Genomic DNA, 23,849 nt, shown 5'->3' with positions numbered 1-23,849 from the left:
GTACCCAAGAAGTTTGCCTGCAGGTGAGAAGGGTAGGATAACGGGGCCAGTAACTGATGGGAGCAGGGGAGGATACTTCCCTGGGCTATAAGAACATGCCTATCCTAAAGTCACTCAAATTCCTAAGTCTGAAAAACACTGTGCTGCCAAACACACCCATCTGTAGTTTGAATGTGGTCAAAGACCGACAATTTGCCACCCCTGACTTAACATTATCTAATGTTTTTCTTGCTGTATATTATGAAGAGGATATTTATTCCTTCATACTAACTTTCTTCAGTCTGCTTGAGGTGATGCCCTTCCACATCATTCATAACAGTTTGCTCGTCTTCTACTATTTTGACAACTTCACTTTTTTAACCTTATAAACAATTTTAAGTTACTCAGAGCTGTCATCCATTAGATATAAAAATTAAATGAAGTCCAAGAATTCTAGGTGATGGGAAACATTATCCAGGGCTGCAAGACATGCACAACTATGGGAGTCCAGCAAAGGCTGATAAGCCTGGAGCTCCAGCAGTGTTGGGTGAGCATTTATTTAAAGGGAGCTACTTGCTTCCTGGTTTGACTGCATACCAAATATTTCTTCTCAACATTTATGAGCTTAAATAGATGCAGATGTTGCCAGAGAATGTATTATATCATTCATCATACTAGAATCATATACTTTTAAGTGTTCAGAGGCACCTTGGACTTTGGTTCAATACTCTCGTTTTAAGCAGGAGGAAGCTGAGGTTCAGAAGAGTTAACTGACTTGCCACAAAGTTAGTGATCCACAAACCCTGACCCGTAAAAACATTGTTGAGGGTTGACAAATTTTACTACCACCACCTTCATTCTCTCATCTGGATTACCTTTATTGCCCTATACACTATGATTGACTATTCTCTCCTCCCAATTTTCAGGAAGAAAATTGCTGAGGATTTTTTTTTCCTGAATAATTCTTCTATGTATTTCATGGGCATCTCTTACTCCTCTCCAGCTCCCTGCTGCCGATGATTCTCAGAGCTGTGTTCTTTCTCAGGTAAGATGGAAATGAAAGGTGACCAGACATTGACTCTGGCCAGGTCTAGTGAGAGGAGAGGGGTTAGCTGGTTTTCTCTAACTCTAGCCTGCTGCTGATCACTGGTTTATTTATTTCATAGCCTCTGATGTACCTCAGACTTCAAAGAGTGAGAGCCATGGTATGCTCACACTGTAGCAGAAACTGGTTCTTTCCATCCATTAAAAAGACAACTACCTCCTTTCAGGTTGAAACCTGAAAGGATCTTATGAAATCTCATCCTGTAGTGACTTTGCAAATTACCTCCCTCACTCCTTTTCTGTTTTCTCATAAATATATGTGCAGACTATTTTTCCTCAATCACAAAGGAAGTATAAACATAGTTTATCTGATATTTTATGAATTAAATAATTTTTATAGCCAGACTTATATGATGCACTGGATGTTTTATGAAAAATCTTCAGTGAGGCCCATTTAAGTGTAGGACACTCTGCCCTCCAGCATAGAACATGAACCAATTCTAAGCAAAGTTTAGCTTTGATATCCTCCTACTTTCCTGCCCTACATACTCTCCAGATTCTGGAGATGAGTACTCTGGAGTCTTCCTATTATCCTAAACTCACTGATGTAATAGTCTCTCTGGTGTGTTCTTCTTCTCAGATTACTCAAAATTCTCTCCATTTTCTCCCTTTCCCTTCTAAACAAATTTCACTCTTTGAGTGTAGGTCACCACCTCAACTAGGCTATTATGAGGAAGCCTTTTAGAACTAATTAATACTCACATGTAAATTACTAATAGATCATTTGTCTTCTCAAAGGAAGATATTTGTTCACCATATAATCTTCTTATTGGTGGAGTTTCACTTGATGTGTCAAAGGGAAGGAAAATAAGTCAAAGAGAGGGGAAGGTACTTTTAATCTTATTTAAGATTTTATGTCTTAAACTGAGAGGAGAGGGCTTAGCTACAATGTCTATATAGTCTGTGTCAAAGATTATGTGCTCCTTCAAGGATTTTGTTTTCACAGTTTGTGAGTTTTTTCATACTAAAAAATCTTACAAAGTTTTATTATTCAATTACAATTCAGTTGGTCACATATCTAACCAGCAATCTTCATTACATTTGCTTATTAAAAAGTAAACTTACATGAAATTTCAGAGTACCAAACTTTTAATAATTTTAAAAATTATGTCTTCCCACACTACCAAGATCATAAAACACAGTGGTGACCTGAAATGGAAGATTTGTCACTAAACAACACTTTAGCCATGTGACAGTATTAAGAGAAAAGGGTTCTTTTCCTCCAACTTGAACCTTACTTGGCTGAGATTTTCTCACCACAGTCTTTGTATTTTTTTTTCCCCCATGGGCAACTGCCCCCTTGATTAATCCCATTTCCCTTAGTCCTAGTTTTTCCAGGCAGCTGAGCAAACAAAGATGCAGGCAGCCATTTTAACGTGCTTCCTCCCTCAAGCCCTCTGGGATGGGCCGTCTGTTCATCCTGTTCATAAACCAATGGCCTAAATGGGGTTGGAGAAAGCAGCAAGGATCTTCTGTCAGGATTAATTTTAATAGGCTGTAGTCTGTCACCCGGGAACCATAGCCCAGGCAAATGGCTTTAAATTACTATTTGCTGATAAAAAGGGAGATACGAGCTGAAAATTTGGTTCGTCATTTCAAACAACTTGGGTAACTAATGCAAGAATTTACTTTTAGTGTGGAGTGCAGGCACTTTACAGCCTAAACCCTTGGGTAGCGGAGGAAAATCTTTTGTTGCCATGGGATCACAGTGAAATATAAAGAGGGGAAATGTGGCATTTTGTAGAAGTATAGAATTTTAGAGCTGGAAGGGAAACAAAAAATGTATCTGCGAATTCCTAAGGACTTATGTTTAGAGCTTTATATTTCTGATTTCTTTGCAGAGAAACGTGATTCCTTTTATTGCCCCTTCCACTTTTTCATCTCCCTCTTTACCAGTTCCTTTCTCTTTCCTTTTTTCACTGTTTTTCTCATACCCAATTCCAATTCCTTGTTCTTTCCCTTGGTTCCTCATCCCTCACCAACTAGGCTCCCGTCATTTCTCTGTGAAGCTCTGCACTGAGGGATACATGGGGTAGTGTGGTGAATGTAGCCCCTAGGCAAACAAGTCAGGAGTCCTAGCTCTTGTCTCCTGCCCTGTAAAGTGTGAGAAAGCAGTCTGGGGGACTGGCTGGAAGGGATGGTTTTGTAAAATGACACACAGATGTCAGTCATTATTGTTCAATAAAGTCCTCTGTGTACCATTCCTAAGTAATTTTTCATGAGCTATGACCATTGTTTTGGTTTGTTTAAAAATTCAGAATGTGACTGGGCATGGAGGCTTACATCTGTAATCACAGAACTTTGGGAGGCCAAGATGGGAGGATCACATGAGCCCAGGAGTTCCAGACAAGCCCTGGGCAATATAGCCAGACCCCATCTCTCTACACACACATACACACAAATCAGCTGGGTATGGTTGTGTGCACCAGTAGTCCCAGCTACTTGGGAGGTTGAAGCAGGAGTGACCTTTGAGCCTAGGAGTTTGAGACTGCGGTGAGCTATGATTGTGCCACTGCACTTCAGCCTGGGTGAGTGACAGGGAGACCCTGTCTCAAAAAAGAGAAAAAAATCAGTGTGTTCCATTCTCAAATGCATGATTCCAAGATAAACCATGAAAGAAAATAGAATTTGCTTCATACTTATTTATGACCCTTGGTTCCTCTCTCTTCTCTTCCAGCCAACTCCCCTCAACTCGCATGGATCATATCACTTGTTCACGGAGAAAACGTTCTCCACATTCCTTTACAAACATGATTGATACCATAAAAAATGTTTGGTGCAAGTTCTGTAATCTTTCTTAAATAGCCCAGCCTGAGCACTTGAGCAAGAAGGCTGGTGGCTAAAATTAAACAAAACATAACAAAACCAAAAACAGGCTGGGCGCAGTGGCTCATGCCTGTAATCCCAGGACTTTGGGAGGCTGAGGCGGGCAGATCCCTTGAGGCCAGGAGTTCAAGACCGGCCTGACCAACATGGCAAAACCCTGTCTCTACTAAAAATACAAAAAAATTAGCCAGGGGTGGTGGTGCATGCCTGTAGTCCTAGCTACTCGGAAGGCTGAGGCAGGAGAATCGCTTAAATCTGGGAGGTGGAGGTTGCAGTGAGCCAGGATCATGCCACTGCACTCCAGACTCGGTGACAGAGCAAGGCTATACCTCAAAAAAAAAAAAAAAAAAAAAAAAAAAAAAAAAAAAAGGAAAGAACAAAAAAACGAAGTGTCAATGAAGATGTTGAGCAACTGGAACCCTGAGACATTGCTGGTGGAGTGCAAAATGGTACAGACACTTTGTAAACAATTTGGTAGATTCTTAGAAATATTCATTTACCAATGACCTAGTTATGCCACTCCCAAGTAAAATGGAAGCTTATGTTCATGCAAAAACCTATACACAAGGTTTATAGTGACTTGATTTATAATCAGCAATAACTTAAAGCAACTAAAATACCCTTCAATTGTTAAATGTATAAACAAACTTATACAATGGAATACTATACCCATAGAATACAATACTACTTAGCAATAAAAAGGATTAGGTTACAGATACCTGCAGTGGCATAGATGAATCTCAAAACCATTATGCTAAGTGAAAGAAGCCAGATTCAAAAGGCTACTGTATGGTTCTACTTACATGACATTCTGGAAAAGGCAAAACTCTAGGACAGAAGACAAACCAGTAGTTGCCAGGGGTAGGGGTTCAGTGGAGAGGCTGACTACATTTTGGGGGGATGATAGAACTGTTCTATATCATGATTATGGTGGTCGTCGCAGAACTGTATGCATTTGTCAAATGCAGAGTTGTACACTAAAAAGGGGGGCTTTACTACATGTAAACTATATCAATAAATCTGACAAAGAAAAGAAATATACAGTATTCATTTGCATGTTATTCATCTTAAAATAAATGGTATTGTTCTGCAACTTGCTTTTTTCACTTAACCTTAAGTTTTGGAGATTAAACCTTGTTGATATCTATAGATTTAGTTCCTTCATTTTAATTGATGTAGTTTTCAATTTTTGCTACCACTATAAATAATGTGGCATTGAATGTTCTGACACACCTCTTCTTTTGTACATACACAGTTGCCTTAGGAAGGCTAGTACATAAAGGCTGTGTGTTGGATTGCAGAGTAGGCATGTCTTCCAGTTTACTAGATGTGACTGCATATCTTTCCTAAGTGTTTCTGCCAGTTCAGTCTCTGTAACACATGCACTCCTACTTCTCCAATCAGAAAGAGTTTGGAATTTTAAATATTTTTTTGACTTTGCATTTCCCTGAAGTTGAGGATCCTTTTTTAAAGCATGTTTTCCAGTTTTTCCAGTTTCCTCTTCTGTGAACTATTTGTATTTTTCCTTTTTTTTTTTCTGCTGACTTGTTTTGCTTATTGATGTATAAGAATTGTTTTTTGTAAAGTATGAGTTTTTGTATTCTGGATGCCAGCTTGCTGTTTATATGTATAATAGCCTTTACCCTTTTGTACTACAAAAGTTTTTGCCTTAATATAGTTAATTTACAAATTATTTCCTGTAAAGTTTGTAAAATGTGTCTTAAGAAATCCTTCCTAAACTTGTGATCATTAAAATGCTTTTCTGTAAACATTATTTTTCAGTTTTTAATAGTAGTTTGTTAATTCCTCTGGAATTAATCCTCATGTCTATTGGAAGAAGGAAACTATTAATATTAATACTTTTTCCCATATATACAACCAATCTCTCTAGCACCATTTATGAGAATTCACTCGTTCGTCACTAATCTTAAATCTTGAATCAAGTTTCCACATATGCATGGGTCCATTTTGGTGTTCTCTATTCTGTTCTATTGGTCTATTTGTTGCAAAAATTATATAAAATTAATAAAATGTAATCAAAAGGCCAGGCACACAGTAGGGGCAAAGCAAAAGCTAGCTTCCCCCCCTCCTCAGTCAGCTCTCTAACCCTAAAGTCTGGTCATCAATGAAGTCTCCATTTTTCTAAAAGAATGATGCTCCCTTGTTGGTGATCTTTATTCCCAGTGACCTCATCTGGTCCAAATCTCTGGCTATCCTCTCCTTTAAATTCCCTTTTGGTAGTAACTCCCCACTAATCATCACTCCGCTGCCTGCATACCCGCCACTAGGCCCATTGTCACTGTGGCCAAGTCTAGGCATAGAGGCTGGACATGCTTCTGCATTGCCCCATGACACCCCTACCCCCTCATTCTCCAGCAATCCACATGTGGGGGTCGGGCCATCTCTCATGCTGAGAGGCCCAACAAGTGTGAAATTGAACACTTTCAGTCTTTGCTACATTGACACTAATGTCTCCCACATTAGTAATCCAAGTGAAGGAAGCAAAATTAAATTTCTTAAAGAAAAAAAGGCCGGGCATGGTGGCTCATTCCTGCAATCTCAGCACTTTGCGAGGCCAAGGCGGGCAGATCTCTTGAACCCAAGAGTTCAAGACTAGCATCAGCAACATGGCAAAACCCTGTCTTTACAAAAAAATTTAAAAAAAATTTAGCTGGGTGTGGTGGCACACACCTGTAGTCCCAGCTACTTGGGAGGGAGGCTGAGGTGGGAGGATTGTTTGAGCCGAGAAGGCTGAGGTTGCAGTGTGCTGACATCATACCACTGCACTCCAGCCTGTGCAACAGAGCAAGACCCGTCTCGAAAGAGAAAAAAAGTAAGTCAGAATTTAAGAGAGGAAGAGTGGGTTGAAGGAGGGAAATGCAAATTCAGTTTTGGACAGGTTGAGACTGAGAAAACTTTGAGACATTCAGGTGGTAAGGCCTCTACCTGACTCTAATTCTAGTCCCAGAGCAAAACCCCAAAAGACTTCTGTGCTTAAAAGCCTGGAGAGATTGGTACCTTGGAATTTATGGTAAGAGAGAGTTTTAAGGAGGAGAAAGTGCTCAACAGGGTCAGAGGCTGTGAGAAGGGGAAAGACTAAGACACATTCCTTGAATCTGACAGCAATGAAGGGATCCATGGTGCTTGCAAGATGGTGAAGAAATGGAGTCAGAGAATGTGGACAATTCTTTTAGGAAGCGTATCTCTGAAAAAAGAAGGCAGGTGGAAGCTGGGGGAGCTTTTAATTGCTTTATTGGAGTATAACTGACATGCTATACACTTGACATATTTAATGTATACCGTGCAGTAAGATTTTTTTTTTTTTTAAATTTTCTCTTTTTACCTCTAGAATAAGTAAGTTTTGACTTAGCAGATGAATACACCCATATAACCATCAGCACAATTAAGGTACTGAGCATCCCTGTCACTCCCAAATGTTTCCTCATGCCCCTTTGTCATCCTTCCTGCCAGCCTCTCCCTGCCACCCAGCGACATCAGATAATCACTGATCTGCTTTCTGTCACTATAGATGAGTTTGTATACTTTCCAATTTTATATAAATGGAGTCATACAGTGTGTACTTTTTTCCTGGTCTCTTTCTCAGTATATTTGAGATTCATCAGAGTTGTTGCATGTACCAGAGTATTCGATTATATGGACAAACTACAACGTGTTTATCCACTTACCTACTAATGAATCATGTCTAGTTTTGGGCTATTACAAATAAAGCTGTAATGACACTTACGTGCAAGCCTTTGTATTAATATATGGTTTCACTTACCTGTTTCTCTTAGGTAAAAACCTAGCAGAAGAATGGCTGGGTCAAATGGTATATTTTAAGAAACTGCCAAACTGGTTTCCAAAGTGGTTGTACTATTTTGCATTCCCATTAGCAGTGTATCAAAGTTCTAATTGCTCTATGTCCTTTACAGTCTTTACTACATCCTTTTCAGTCTTTCTGGTAGGCATGTACTAATATCTCATTGTGATTTTATTATTTCTTTTTTTCTTGGATATGGAGTCTTGCTATGTTGCCCAGGCTGGTCTTGAACTTCTGAACTGAAGCAATCCACCCACCTCAGCCTCCTGAGTAGCTGGGATTACAGGCATGAACCACCATGCCTAGCTTCTCCATGTATTTTAAATTTGCATTTTCCTAATGGCTAATAACACCGGTCCTCTTTCACGTGCTTATTTTTCACTTACATATCTTCTCTGGTAAATTGTCTGTTCAAATCTTTTATTCCCTAATCTGGGAAGTGGTACCCATCACTTCTACCATATTTTTAAGAAGTGAATCAGTTAAGTCCAGTCAACATTCCATGGGAGAGGATTACATTGGAGTGGGACACTGGGGGCCATCCTAGAGGCTGTCTACCACGTGTGGCTTCCCATTTCTTTTAGGGTAAAATCCAAACTCCATATCCTGGTCTACAAAGCCCTGCTGGATTTAGCCCCAGTCTTCCACATTGCCTTTTTTGTTATTTGAACATACTGAGCTCCTTCTCCTTTTACAGTCTTAGTATTTTCTCTTCCTTCTCTACTTGGGATGTTTTTCCATCAGATTTTCCCACAGTTGATCATCTGTCATTCAAGTCCCAGCTTAAAAGTGACCTCCTCAGAAAATCCAACCTCAGTCACCCAGTCAGAGTAGTCTACCAGTCACTCCTTATCACATCACTCTGTACTAGTTCTCTTTGTGGCTCGTAGTGCTGATAGAATAAAAGTTTCAGTGTAACAGGAAATTTCTTTGCCTTATTCATCGTTATAGCACCAAATCCTAGAATAGTATTTCGCTTATGATAGATGCTTAATAAATATTTACTTACTGAACAAATGAATGAGATCTCCAAGGAAGCAAGAACAGATGGGATCCATAGTATAGCTGAAGGGATTAACCTTGGATAAAATTCCTGTTGTTACTGCTGTTTAATAAACCACCCCAAATTTGGAAAAGGCATAGTGAAGATGTCTCCGCTCCACGGTGTCTAAGGCTTCAATTCGGAAGTCTTGAAGGCTGGAAGTGACTGGACAGATGGGGCTGAAATTATCCAAAGTTTTGCTCACTTACATGTCTGGTGGTTGATGCTACCTGTTGGCCGAACCTTCAGCTTAGGATGACAGCCAAAATATCTACACAAATGCAGGCTTCTTCATGGCTTGCTTACTGAGTTCCAAGAGTAAGCACTTTAAGAAAGCTAGGTAGAAGTTGCATCACCTTTTGTCATCCAGACTAGAAAAATCACTTTTGCTCTAGTTATAAGCATTCCCAGATTCAAGGATAGAGAAGACCAACCCCATTTCTTGATAGGAGTGTTAAACTCACATAGTAAGAAGAATATTTAGGATGGGAAATATCGTTGCTGCCATTCTGGTCAACTCCAACTATATCGTGGCCAGTTTTGTGGTCATTCATGCCCCAACAATGACAATCAATGCAAGAAAACAGAGGAGAACAGCCTGTAAATTCTAAAGGTTTATGTTTATCAATTTTACAATTGATTTATCAGTTTTTATCTTCAACTAGGTAAGGACAAGTGGAAATCATTCCTAGGTCTTGTTTTTGTTCAAACAATGTCCTTGTGTAGCTTCGTGGTAATGGGATGTCTATAGGTCATCTTGGCAGCACCTCGTGTGACTAATGAAAATTTCCTTTAATTCTGTTTTGAATTTTCCTTCCTTTCAAATGCAGCCAAATTCATTAGTTTACTCTGAGAGCAACTTTCAGGAGATTAATCCAAGTACCACTGGAAAAGTGATTCAGTTTTTTTTTAAATGAGCACTGAAAAACACAAACAAAACCCCAAAACACTTGCCCAGATTCATTTTTATAACAGATGGGCTCTTTGACAGGCAACTGGAATTCTTTAGCAGAGATCAGCTGTCTGTGGTTTGTGGGCTCCATTTCCTTTCAAGTGTTTGGTTCAGCTGCAAACAGGTATAACCTGTAGCATTCGTTGTTTCTCTCTTTAGTCTTCATTTCTCCATTGTTATTTATATCTTTTTCTCTAGACCCTGCTGTGAAAATTTGTGTCCTAGACACTTATTTTTTGTTTGATAAATTATAAAAGAATACTTTGCCTATTTTCATTCTGAAGTGTGAATAGCCTGCAAGTAACCTGCTTCTGTTGTAGACTGATGTTTTCCACTTGCCATGCCTCTTGGTTACTGACAAAATTAGACAGTTTGTGCTTGGATGCTGGTAGGAATTCAGATTTGTATTATGGTATCTTGAAGCCCTAAGCCATACTGTATAAAAGATTCTATCCCAAAGCACTGAAAATATCTACACAGTAATTATGATTAATTATGTAAAAAGTCTAAGATTTGTATTTAAGAAACATTTCATTAAGAGAAAGAGGAATATGAGGGAAAGGTAGAGAAAAAAATACGAGAGAAGGAGATTGTGTCAATTAGTACCTGCTATGTTCCTGAGAGGAGAAAGAAAAAGTACAATTATAGCTCCCTCACAGAAAGGACTTACTTTTGTTAGGCAAGGAAAAAGAAATCTTGATGCATAACACAATTAGAGAACTATAATATGTTTCATGCAGTGAGGTTCCAACTTTAAGCCCTATAGTTGTGCTCAAAAGAAAGAGAAATTTAGTTTGGAATAACCTAGGAAAGTTCAGGGAGGAGGTGAGACTTGAGCCAAGACTTATAATTGGCAAGGGGAGGAGAGACAGCCTTCCAAAAAAGGGTAACAGAAGGGGGCAAAATTCTGAGGCCTGAAAGAAAGGCATCCTTGCTTTGGGGACACCTGTGGCCCACAATCAGCGCCTGGGGAGTTCACTACTATGGGGGAAATAAAGGCCTCCAGCTGCGGTCCAGGGTGGGGCAAAGGAGGCTTGTGGGGCTCTCACCACTGTAAACCAAAAATAAAATTTGAAGGCCCCCCTCAACCGTCTGAATGAACTTCCTCCTCTAGTCCAGGGTCCTCCAAATTTAACCTAAAAGACTGGCTTAGGCCATGATGGGAAGGGGAGGTCAGACATGCCTCATTATGCCCTTCTTTCTTTTAGAATCCAGGAAAAGCTGCACAGCATTTAATATCAACATCTACCTTAAGTCTGATAAGAAACACTTACAACTTACTTTCTCTGAAGCCTGCTAACTGGAGGCTTCATCTACATGATAAAACTTCGGTCTCCACCACTTCTTATGGTAACCTAGATGTTCCTTTAAATCAACTGCCAATCAGAAAAAAATTTAAATCTACCTATAACTTGGAAGCCCATCTTGCCCCACACCTGCTCTGCTTTGAGTTGTCTCACCCTTCTGGATTAAGCCAATGTTTATCTTAAATGTATTTGATTGATGTCTCATGTCTCCCTAAAATGTATAAAACCAAGCTGTGCACCGACTGCCTTGGGCATGTGTTCTCAGCATCTCCTGAGGGCTGTGTGACGGGCCATGGTCACTCATATCTAGCACAGAATACATCTCTTCAGTATTTTATGGAGTTTTTTTTTTTTTTTTTTTTTTTTTTTGTTGACACCACAGACAACCACCTGACTCGAGGAGCTTACCTATTTCTCATTCAGCCAATGCTGGAGCAGGTTATTAATGTCCTTGAAAGCAAGTCTTATACAGAGAAAACTTATATTGATATACTAATGAATCTGATCTGAATGGACTAGATTGGGGGGATAAAAAAATGGTTGCAATTGTGCTCCCTGGAATAGCTTTGGAGTTTACCTAGATCTTCTGTCTCTTTGGGATGAAGCTGCTTGTGTTAATATAGCATCTTACATAGGAGTGAGACAACTTCAATTTCCTATATAAAAAAATCGGGGAGGGCAGTGGTTTTGGAGGTCATGGGGGTGTTCAAATCTCCCAAGTGATATCTGCTGTGACTGCATGTCTTCCCACTGTTTCCATTGGGATGCATCTCTGGTAGGTGAACTATAACAAGAAACTAAAAGCTGTGTCCAATACTTACTAAACTGTCTTCTTCTCAACAGCTGGGGGAAAGAAAAAAAAAAAGTCTTTTCAACAATTTTGCACATTTGGAGATAGGCCTAAAGTGAAGAAGGGAATTTTCAAATTGGTGTGTTGGAAAAGCCGCTGGGCTTTTGGGTTTGAAATCTGGTGCTGTCACTTACTGGTTTTGTGCCCTGGGAATATTTATTTCAGTTTTCATGACTCTTTTTCTACAGGCAAAGTAGAAAATTATAAAAGGTCCTCAACCAGTTTGTACAGCTGCTCCCACTCCCTCATCACCTCTTGTGGGCCTTTGGAAATGTATGTTGGGGGAGACATTTTGGATTTTTGCAATTACTTGGGAGTGCCATGGCACCTAGCAGGCAGAAGCCAGAAACACCAAATGTCTTAACAATGCCTGAGGCAGTGCCACAAATGAAGTCCTGCTCCAAATGCAATGAGCCCCGAAAAGAATTGCTGATTCTAAGGAACCTTCCAACTTTAACATTTCAGGACGTCCCTAAGCTGAGCTAGGAGGCACCACACACAGGCCGGAGTCTCCCAAATCCTGTCCCGCACTCTCCTCTACCTTATTAACGGCCAACTCATCTTTCAGGTTTCGACTTGTATTTCACTTCTCAGAGATACCTTCCCAGGTGCCCATCCCAACGTCACTATTATATTATTATTTGACTCTCCGTCCCTCCGTCCCCCGCGCCAACTCTGTAAACCCCAACTATAACAGAGGACGTGGCTCTTTGTTGACTAACACATAGTGCTTGGTGAGGTCACGCTGGCGCCAAATACTTTTTGTATAAACCTATGAACAGCTGACAACCGGATGAATGCTCACACGAGGGGAAAGGGCGCCAAGCCCAGGCGCCGGCGTCCTCCGACGTAATTTCCGCCCTTTAGCGCTCCTCCGGACGCCCCCTTCTCCCGGTCCGTGTTTGTTTCCGGCATTTCAATAAAGCTCGATTCGGCTCGAGGAAGACCCCGTTCTTCCGGGAAAATGGCGACTCCCGCTCGAGCCCCGGAGTCACCGCAGTCCGCGGATCCGGCGCTAGCAGCGGGGCCTGCCGAGGAAGCCGAGTGCCCGCCGCCGCGCCAGCCTCAGCCTGTGCAGAATGTCCTCGCTGCCCCGCGGCTTCGAGCCCCAAGCTCCCGAGGACTTGGGGCAGCGGAGTTTGGTGGAGCTGCGGGAAATGTTGAAGCGCCAGGAGAGACTTTTGCGCAACGAGTAAGCTGGGGTCCCGCGGAGTCTCCGCCAGGCTCCTTCAGCTCGAGCTCCCTGGGCGCTCCCCTCCCCTCCCCCAGTCTGTTTCGTTCCCTGGAAGGTGACCTTGCCTCAGTCACATTCGCCTCAGTCCTACGGCAAGTGGACGGAGGGCTTGCTGTCGCAGAGCCGTGCCTCTTCCTGGCCAGGCACGTAGGCCTGCGAGGATGGCTCGGAGTGAACGGCTACTTATTGTTGCAGGCAGTTAGTAGCCCCTCGTTGGTTTTATTTACCCGGGGACTGTGTTAGTTCCATGAAGCAAGAGTCTTCATTCTAAACCCTTTTGTCGCCCGCACCCCTAACCCATAACAAATTGTCAGCTTCGTCTCTGGATTCTACGCTTACAGGAACCGTAGGAAATGGGAAGAGTGGGATATGAAGAGGCGTTTATTAGGCCGGGAAAGTTCGACCCTCAGTCAGCTGGTTGATTTAACGGATTTTAGCAAGGGAGCCACGTGATAAAAGTGATTTTGTTTTTCAGGCAGCTTTGTTTAGCAGCTTGTTGCAAAAGATGGTTTGAAGGAATAAAAAGCGGGAGACAGTAGATGGCTATTTTCAGAGAGGCTCCCCACGAGACAGTTGTAAGAAAGTGAACTAGGAAGGGATTGGGAGAACTTTTAAGCGTAGAGTCATTTAAATGTAGTTGACAGAGATGGCTGAGTTTTCCAATTTGTATGGAAGACCACTAGCAAAAATAGGAATATTCAGGGAGAGGAATAGATCCGTGGTTGATTTTACGTAGGGTGTTCAGAGTTGAGGGGAGAGCGGGACAGACATTTGACTAATTGAAAACCAAACACTTAAAAGCTGGAGAAGTTGTCATTAGGCTCAAGAAAGAGAGAACTCTGGAAAAATATAGAAAACATAGGAATTTCAGCTGTAGAGTGTTGTTAATAGTTGAAATAGTGGGAATGAATGTAGTGTCAAAAAGAACAAAGGACCTAAGATTTTTCTCTCCATTTATTGTATAATTAAAGAAAAGAGAATCAAAAAAGGAACTCTGTCATCTAGCAAAAGGGACAAATAAATAATTGATTGGGATCAAGGCAGGTGTTTTTACCTTGTGAGAATAGGTTTTTAATCTGTAGTAGTGAATTAACTTTTTGGTCTCAGGACTCCTTTATACTTTAAGATTTTTTGACATCCCAAAGAACTATTTTATGTGTTCTGTCTAGTGAAGTTTATTTACTTATCAGAAATACAGCTGAAGTCTTTAAAACATAAGCATACACAAGCACACATTCTATTCTAGAACAATGATGTCATCATATGTCATGTAGCCACTGGAAAACTGCCGTACCCATGTGAGAAAATGAGAGGGAAATAACATCTTAGTATTATTATGAAAGTAGTTTTAAAATAATAGGCCCATCCCCACACTCCACCCCATCCCCAAATTGTGGGGATTGCACTTTAATGACTGCTGGTTCTTAGAATGTCTTATGTGATTATTACATGCTTAAAATACTTTTGCCGAAATTCTAATTTGCTGAGACAAATGAGGCATATATTCCCTATTCCAGCATTCCCTTGTTTTTTTGTGCTGTTTGGATAATGACCGTTTTATTTGTTTTATTCCTGTTTTGGGGCAGTTAGAAATCAGATATTTGACTTAAAAATCAGCTTTTCTTTCTTTGAAGATAATGCTTTGCCTTTTTAATGTTATATGTCAAGTTAAAAACATGGCTGTAATGTATATGTATTCTTTTCCATTTGACAGAAAATTCATTTGCAAATTGCCCGACAAAGGTAAAAAGATCTTTGACTCTGTTGCCAAACTGAAAGCTGCTGTTGCAGAACATGAAGAAGTTAGAAGAAAAAGTGAACTGTTTCACCCTGTTAGTTTAGACTGTAAGCTAAGGCAAAAAGCAATTGCAGAAGTTGATGTGGGTACAGATAAGGCCCAGAATTCTGACCCGATACTTGATACTTCATCACTAGTTCCTGGGTGTTCCTCTGTAGATAATATCAAGTCATCTAAAACAACCTCACAAAACCAGGGACTTGGACATCCTACTCATGAAGGTGATGGAGAGACTCCAGAGGTTGAGTACACAGTGATTAAGGGCCCAGCTTCCAGCAACAGAGACAGGGTACCGTCTTCATCTGAAGCTAGTGAGCATCACCCGCAGCGTCGTGTTTCAAGTCAAGCAGAAGATACTTCCAGCAGCTTTGACAACCTGTTTATTGACAGGTTACAGAGGATCACCATTGCAGACCAAGGTGAACAACAGTCAGAAGAAAACGCAAGTACTAAGAACTTGACAGACCTTTCTAGTGGGACTCAGAAGAAGCCTCATTACATGGAAGTGCTAGAAATGCGAGCCAAAAATCCAGTGCCCCAGCTGCATAAATTTAAAACCAATGTGTAAGTACCATCGGAAACAGGCCTATAACAGGAACATGATATTTGTTAAACTCAAAAAGTTAAGGGAAACTGGGTGTCGTGGTGCTTGCCTGTAGTCCTAGGCTACTCAGGAGGCTGAGGTGGGAAGACAGCTTGAGTCCAGGAGTTGTAGACCAGCTTGGGCAACTTATAATAAGACCTTTTCTCATAAATAAGGAGAATGCTCTAAGTTCCATGGGCTGTGTATGAGAACTACTTGTAGTTAGGAAAGAACATATTGTGGAAACACTGAGACCAGCCTGGCTGGAGTGGAAGGTTCATGCTGAAAAATACTTAGTTTTGAAACCAAGTAATTGACAGGGTCTTAAATAGCACTTGGGGGAATATTAAATTTCAGGACGCTTAGCCAATATTTCATAATAAACACAGAGTTGGAGAGAATTTATGATGATGTCTTTTTTTCAGAACTATTTTTTAGTGTACAGCTCTGATTAGTGTACTATCAAAGTGTACTCTCTTTGATTAGTCTGTGAACTAAGGGTAAAGCAATTGCAGGAGCTGATCGGCTTTCCAGCAAAAATTATTTGTATGCTCACTGAATGTAAGCAAGCAGCAGGTGTTGTGGGGACACAGTGAAGTCAAGATTCTTAAACTTCTTTGCCTTTTTGATGTTATACCTCAAGTTTAAAAACATGGCTGTAATGTATACATGTATAATGTAATACAACACCATGTTCTTCAAGGAGTTTCAGAGCTAGATGAGGACACAAGGTTTACACCCTTGGAAAAGAGTTCAGCTACATAATAACAGTTTCAGGGGGAAGGAAGCTGAGGAGAGTTTGAAAAACTGAAAATAGATTCAGGCAGGATAGGCAAAAACTCTCCTTATCAGTTCCTTGCCATAAATTTGTTTCTGAAATTTCAGGAAAAGTAAAGTCTTTTTGAAAATAATTGCTATTTACTTGCAGCAAATGTAACATTCAACTCAAAAGGTACCTTCCTATACTGTATTTACAAGTATGTAACATCAAATACAAAGTTAAATTACTACTACCTTTCTTTGAAAAACAGAAAATCTCTAGTGAAAAGTGCCTAACACATGCTTCTTTTTTGTTCGACTTTAACTCTACCCCAGCATTCATTTTAACCGCAAAACATTTTATTTCTGCCGTATAGAAAATCAGGATTATACTGCATTCATGTGATCAAGTCATCTCTTGTGTACAGTGAGGTGTCTGTCTTCACTTCCAGGATGACATTTTAGGAAACTAGAACCATCATCTAGTCAATAAATACAACAAAGAATACATTAATCCCAGTTCTGTATTACGGTCATTTAGCTGGGAGTGGGAGAGAGGTAAGGGAATAGTGATGAGGGCTACCACGAATTCAGGAAGTTGAAGAGACAGGGAGCCTTCTGTATAGTTAGAGAACAGGAAAGACAGGGCTTTGAGGAGTCCTTATGCCATAGACAAGGATTTAGAGGGTTCCATGTGAGAAGTGGTTTGGAGGTTGGAAGGTGGGGTCATTTAGTGTCCTTGGGTCCTTTCTGCTCTTCCTTCTGCATACTCTTCTGGTTTCATGTATCACCTGGATGCTGGAGGCTGACCCCTGTCCACCTCTATCCCAGATCTTCCCAGAACTTTAGGTTTGCATAGCCAATTAACCATGAAACTTGACCACTTGGGTGTTCCTAGGCACCTCAGCTTAATCATGTACAAAGTGGAACTTCTGTTTCTTTCCAAGGTAATTTCCATATTTCCTAATAGGACCACTACGTTCTTTGTTTTCTTCCCCTAAGGTATCTTCCATTTTTCTCATCTCCGTATCTGCTAGCCATGAAGACCTACTTATTTCTTTGATCTTCATCTCTATAATTGTTCTTCATCTTCTGTCGAAGTGAAGACTCTCATCTCTCTCGGGCTATAATTGTGGCCTCTTCTACCTCTAGTCTTAACTACCAGTCAGTCTCCACTGCTGCCAGAGTGAAATTTGTAAGATGGAAATCTGAATTTGTTACGGAGAACTCTTCATTGCAGTCTGGGCCCAGCCTACTTCCCAGCCTTCTTTCTGGCTGTTTTTTCTGTGTAGCCAGAAAAGCTGAGTCTCTCTACCTTCTGTACTTTCTCTCACTCCCCTTGCTGGGATGCACTTCTCTCCTTATTTAAATGGTAAGCAGTTATTCCAAGACTCTTCAAAGCTTTTTAGAAGCTTTTCTTACAGCCTCCCTGTCTCCCACTAGAACTGGCCATTTCCTAATGTTCCAGTGTATCTTGTTGAGATATCTGCCATAGTACCTCTGGTATTATATTGCACTGAAACTTGACATGTTTCTTTCTTTCTACTGGGCAATAAGCCCTTTTGCAAATGTTCTTTGAATGATACATGAAAAAAAAAAAAAGCTCCAGATGAAATATAAGGTTTGAATAAGGAAGGAAAAGGCAAGAGCCAGTGTGCACACAAACACACCCCTGTTTGTTAGAGCAATAAATACTGGTAAACTGCTTACTATTACCTTTGGAGGAGAGTTAATTGCTGAGGTAAAGGTCATTTGTGTGAATGTTTTAAATGTGTCTACAAATAAAATAGTCTGATTATATAGCACAAGTTTTCCTTTCATCAGGTTACCTTTTCGACAAAATGATTCATCTAGTCATTGTCAGAAGAGCGGGTCTCCTATTTCCTCAGAAGAGCGGCGGCGCAGGGATAAGCAGCATCTTGATGACATCACAGCAGCTCGGCTTCTACCGCTTCACCATATGCCTACGCAGCTGCTCTCCATAGAAGAATCTTTGGCACTTCAGAAACAACAGAAACAGAATTATGAGGTATTTAGAGTATTATTTTTTTTTCTTGTCTGTTTGTTTGGTGCCTCTTACATAAGCCAGAATTTACTCCAGGTTCAAGGAGGAAGGAATGGAATAGAGGGGATTAGGTGCTTCCATGAGCTCAGACCTATGCCACTAGTTTTCAGAGACCTATGCCATTAGTTTTCAGAGTCATAAAGTTGCTAGAACTGCAGGAAATGGCTAGAGATGATCACAGCTACCTTCAACATGAAAGTGGTGATTTGCCAGGAAATGTGGGGAGACTATTGTAGAATTTCATGTCTTGAAGCTCATGTACCTGCCTGTTCCTGTTAGGATAGTAGTAGCATCGCATCTCTCCCTTTCACCTTGTAAAACCCATGTGACAGCTTCTGAGTGGTGGACTGTAACCCAGACCCCTTGTTAGAGAATGAGGAAAATGTAGTTCCCAGGCTTCCATCTCCTGCAGTATAGGGGAGGGCATAGAAGGAGTGGGAGGATAATGTTGTATAGCCAGCAGACAGTGAGACACTGTTTCAGAGCATAATCCGCAGGCCTATGTGAAGAGAAAAAATCTGCTTTTGGCAACTTAATCAATTTTGCATAGCACTTTGTTTCCATGTGTTTTGCATTGAACTTTAAACTTGTATGTTGAGAGTTTGTATATAGAGTAATGGGATGGGAGAAAATAAGTGTGAAGCACCACAGGGGAATAGAAAAGTTTAGAAGTATTTAGTAACAATTTTAGCCTCCAGGAGAACACTATCCTGTCTCACTTCCTAGGTCTTGCTTAGCTTAGATTTTAGTCAGGTACTAGTGTACCAGCCAGTATCACACCAGGCTGTTCAGGAGTTCGAGACCAGCCTGGGAAACATAGCTAGACTCCATCTTTACCAAAAAATTAGCCGGGCATTGTGGCATGCAACTGTGGTCCCAGCTACCCGTGAGACTGAGGTGGGAGGATTGCTTGAGCCCAGGAGGTCGAGGCTGCAGTGAGCTGCAATCGCACCACTGCACTCTGTATAGTCTGGGTGACAGAGTGAGACCCTGTCTCAAAAAAAAACCCAGCAAAACAGGCTGTTAATCTGCCTTGGCTTTTCATAAAAGCCTTGGCATGGATTGGCATTTTCAAGGTGCTCTTTTTCAAAAAACCCATATTTCTTTCTCTCAGTGCATTAAAATTACTGCCTAGTTATGACCGTAGCATTGAGGAAGTGTTTATTGTCTCTGGGCTCTTAAATGCCCATCCTAAGGTATTTTTAGGTTGAATTAAACCCTTTATCTTTAAATTGGTTTTCTTGGTAGAGGTAATAGCTCCCACTTTTACTTACCCATATTCATGGCTTGAAGAGGAAGACATCAAGAAACTCAAGAAAGCATGAGAAAAGGGAAGAACAGAATTAGGAATGACATTGCCACCTACCATGAGTTGGTGGTGAAGTCCTTAGCAGTTTTTAAGTACTTTGCCAGTGTCTGAAATTTACTTGGACTTTTTATTAGATACTAGTTGCTGTAGGACTCTATTTGGAAAGGAATAGTCAGCTTTTTAGTATTAATTTCTTAATTTTCATTTTGCCATTGAAATGTAATTCCCAAGTCCAGAAGTCATGATTTTTATTAGGGAAGAAGGTTCTGTCAGTTGTAGAAATCTAGACAATATTAATCATTTTTGACATTTGATAGGTCACATTGTTATGTGAGCGTGTATACATGTACATGTGCCCACATATTTAATGCATCTGCATTTATAACTGTTGTTGTGCTAAGCTGATTACTCAGTTTCTTATATAGAGGAATGTATTTCAATGCAATGTTGTATATTAATGGAGGTCAGTAACTTCAACTGTAGCAGGCTGGTGGCTGTCAGAAGCATTACCCTGTTGTGTCTGATAGGGCACAGCCAACAGGCTTGTATTGCCCAAGGGAGCACTCGGTGAGGTGTCAGTACCCCTCATATCGCTGATTCTAGATAACTTCCCATTGAAAAATTGAAGAGATGTGAACGTGTAACTTTTTGCTTTGCTCTTTGTTTTAAAGGAGATGCAAGCAAAGCTCGCAGCGCAAAAATTAGCTGAAAGACTGAATATTAAAATGCGGAGTTATAATCCAGAAGGGGAGTCTTCAGGGAGATACCGAGAAGTAAGGGATGAAGATGACGATTGGTCCTCTGATGAATTCTGAAGATAATCTCCTAAATCACTGACGTTGAGGTGTCATCATCTTACATCAGACTTTCTAACTAGTATCAAGATCAGTGTCAGATATTGTTGAGGGAAGTAATTTTATAAAGTTACACAAAGGTAGTTATTAAAAAAAATCCCAGTTTGTCTTTCAGAAGATGACTTTCATGTGCTTGAAAAGTTTAATTTTTGAATATTGTGTTTAACCACATGGTATTAAAATTTTGCAATATATTGTGTATTGGTCTGATATTTTAGTATATAGTAGAACATACTTTTTTAAGCCAAATGAAAAGAGAGAACTTTGCTTTTTTTCCTTATTCTTAACTATCAAATAGCATTTATTACATGTCTTTCAGTGAAATACTTAGTTCCAGGCACCCAAAATCAATTAGGAAGACATAGTTCCCTTCTCTTTTGGGTAATGAAGGGAGCAGTCTAAAGAATTGTATGCATGTTTGCATGGGGTTATTGAGACATTGGATGTGAAATACTTAGGAAGACATGCATGGAGAATGCTTAACAAATGCTCTTCTCCTTTTTCTGTCTTCCCTTAGGAAGAATGTTCTCTCTCTTCTGATTAGGAAGGAATTCCCTTTTGAGTAGATGCTGGAAGGTGGAAGTTTTTTTTTTTGTTTGTTTGTTTGGTTTGGGTTTTTTTTTTTTTTTTAGAGTCTTGCTCTGTCGCCCAGGCTGGAGTGCAATGGGGCACTATCTTGGCTCACTGCAACCTAGGTGGAGGTCTTTTTAAATAACCTCATGTTACTTCAGGCAAATCTGGTACAGGAAAAGTCCAGGCTAACTGAGCTAGGTGAAGGCTTGTGCATCACCTGGCTTGAGTTCCTTGCTGTCACAGATGATAGGTTCATGTACAGAACATTAATGTTTGGTAAGGAAAGCATTTTTTTTGTTATTGTTGTTACAATTGTCAGTACTTTACTTTTTTTCCCCCAAAGAGGCAGATATAGACTGCAGAAACTTCAGTCTCATATATAAATGTTCATGTCATTTTAGAGGATTATATGGTTGTCTCCAGAGAAATTAACTTACATTATCAAAAAATTCTTTGTTTAATGTATTGGAGTCTTTAAAAGTGTTGAAGAATAAAATATTAATTAGAACAACTTCAAATGCTAATGGTGATGTTTTACTGGGACTTAATTAAATACTTTTACTTTTGAAAAAGACTGTTCACATTTGCTTCCAGGTGTAGTTATTGCTTTCAGTCCTCACCCACCTCAAGCAAATGTGAAAAGTATACTGACCTAAGAGTCTCATTAGTTTTAGTTCTTAAAACTAATAGTAAATGATTTTGCAGCATAAAATTTGATGTTATTTGTGGAAAGCTGGATGATATGGAAGAGTTCATGTGCCTGGACACACAGTTCCCTGTAATCCTGCCACCTAGGGAGATAACCTCTGTTAACATTTTGATGTTGTGGTTTTACTTATTTTTCTAATGATAGTTATACATTTATTTTCTCAAAAATGCAATCATAATGTACATTGCTTTGTGGTCTGCTCTATGTATTATCAACATTTTCCCATATTAAGTATCTTGCTTTTTAGATAGCTGTAGGATATTTTATTTCATGGATATACCATAACTTTAAGACTGATTTCCTATTCAGCAATTTGATTATTTATTATAATGTAATCTGTAAATAGTGATGTGATTAACATCTTAAAATAATCACATCTATACAAAATGACTTATTTCCAGAAGAGACCGCTCTAGAAATGAAATTGTTAGGTGAAAGTGTTTTCGAGAATCTTTATATATCACTCACTGCAGAGATCATGTTCATTTACATTCCTATTAGCAATATATCCAACGCTCAGAATTGAAAATTACTACTTAAAATCTTTGGAAATTGAATAATTACAGAAAAGGGCTACATTTAAAATTTGTATTTTTTTTTATTACTTAGTGAAGGTTGTGTTTTTTTTCCACGTTCATTGGCTATTCTGTATTCATTCTTTTGAGAATTGCTCATTCATATTTTTTCTGTTACCTGGTGAATTTGCTCTTTTCTTGGCTTGTAAGTTCTTAGAATGTGCGTCCTTTGTCATATATTGTAACTTTTTTTTAGCCTTGTCATTTAACATAGTTTGTGATATTTTAGTGTAGAAGTTGTTTTCTTTAGGAGTCTACCTTTGTATATGTGCTTGAAACTATTTTTGTAATCCAAGAATGGATAAATGTCCTTTTCTTCTTCTAGTATTTTCTTATTTCACTTCTACACCTGTCTTTAAAAGGAATTTAAATTTTGTTTATATACATTAACTAAATCAGTACAAGTTTGGGGTGAAAAGGAAATTTTTAATCCATCTCAAATGTATTTGGGTATATTATATAAGGTAGGGATTTGATTTTATTTCAAAGAGTTTATCAATTGGTTCAGTATCTGAAACCACCATTTCCCCTCTGATTCGTAATGCTATTTTTATAGAATATTAAATTCTTATGTCTTTTGTATCTTAGGCCAATTTCTGGGCCTTCTGGGTTTTTTCCACACTGTCAATAATTATCGCTTTAATTGGTGTTAATATTTGGAAGTACAGGTTCTCCCTTGTTCTTTTAAATTTTGTGAAATATAACCTACAAATAAGTACTTAAAACAGAGTTTAATGGGTAAAGCAACAGCTGTGTAATCACAAACCAGATGCAGAGGAGGTCCTGCCAGCACTCCAAAATCTCCTTTTGTCCCCTCTTGACACTCACTCTTTCCCCCAGAGGTAACTATTCTGACTTAAATTCTCCCTTTGTCCTTTTAAGAATTATTTTACCAGTTATGTGTGTAACAATATGGTTTACGTTTTGCTCACTTTTGACTTACATAAAAATAGAATATTGTATGTTGTGTTTGGTGTCTTTCAACATTGCATGTAAGATTCATGTCACATGGTGTGTTTCATTCATTTTCATTGCTGTGTAATGTGCCATTTCATTAGTACCACTATTATTCCACTTTGATGAGTACTTTGAGATTTTCAGTTTTTGTCTATTATAAGTAATGCTTCAGTGAGCATCTTTGTGCACATAAACATGTTTCCATAGAATGTGTACCTAGGAGTGGAATTGCTCAGTTATAAGGTATGCATACCTTTAAAATTTTATATTCCCTCCTCTGCTTCCATGATGTGTGAGTGCTTGTTCATCAACACTTGGTGTTGCCAGATTTTAACTTTAGCCAATATGATGTTTATATAGTAGGCGTTCATTGTGTGTGTGTGTTTCTGTCTTCTGAGATGGAGTCTCGCTCTGTCACCCAGGCTGGAGTTCAGTTGTGTGATCTTGGCTCACTGCAACCTCTGCCTCCTGGGTTCAAATGATTCTCCTGCTTCAGCCTCCCGAGTAGCTGGGACTATAGGCGCATGCCACCACGCCCAGCTAATTTTTTGTA

The 23,849-nt window shown here is 39.7% G+C and overlaps 1 protein-coding gene across 1 annotated transcript; it reads left to right on the top strand.

Moving 5' to 3' along the window:
- The first annotated feature begins 12,825 nt into the window (after positions 1–12,825).
- On the top strand, positions 12,826–23,301 carry LOC105489676 (RNA polymerase II subunit M). The gene is made up of 4 exons (XM_011754679.3): positions 12,826–13,072; positions 14,829–15,476; positions 18,079–18,283; positions 20,300–23,301. Exons 1-4 carry the CDS (start codon positions 12,960–12,962, stop codon positions 20,441–20,443), a joined length of 1,110 nt encoding a protein of 369 aa, XP_011752981.2. The 5' UTR covers positions 12,826–12,959; the 3' UTR covers positions 20,444–23,301.
- Positions 23,302–23,849: the final 548 nt, after the last annotated feature.

Source organism: Macaca nemestrina, chromosome 7, assembly GCF_043159975.1.
Source record: "Macaca nemestrina isolate mMacNem1 chromosome 7, mMacNem.hap1, whole genome shotgun sequence".
In the NCBI taxonomy this organism is placed as follows: domain Eukaryota; kingdom Metazoa; phylum Chordata; class Mammalia; order Primates; family Cercopithecidae; genus Macaca; species Macaca nemestrina.
The sequence above is the reverse complement of the archived record's forward strand: the minus strand, read 5'-3'. Positions and strand labels throughout refer to the sequence as shown.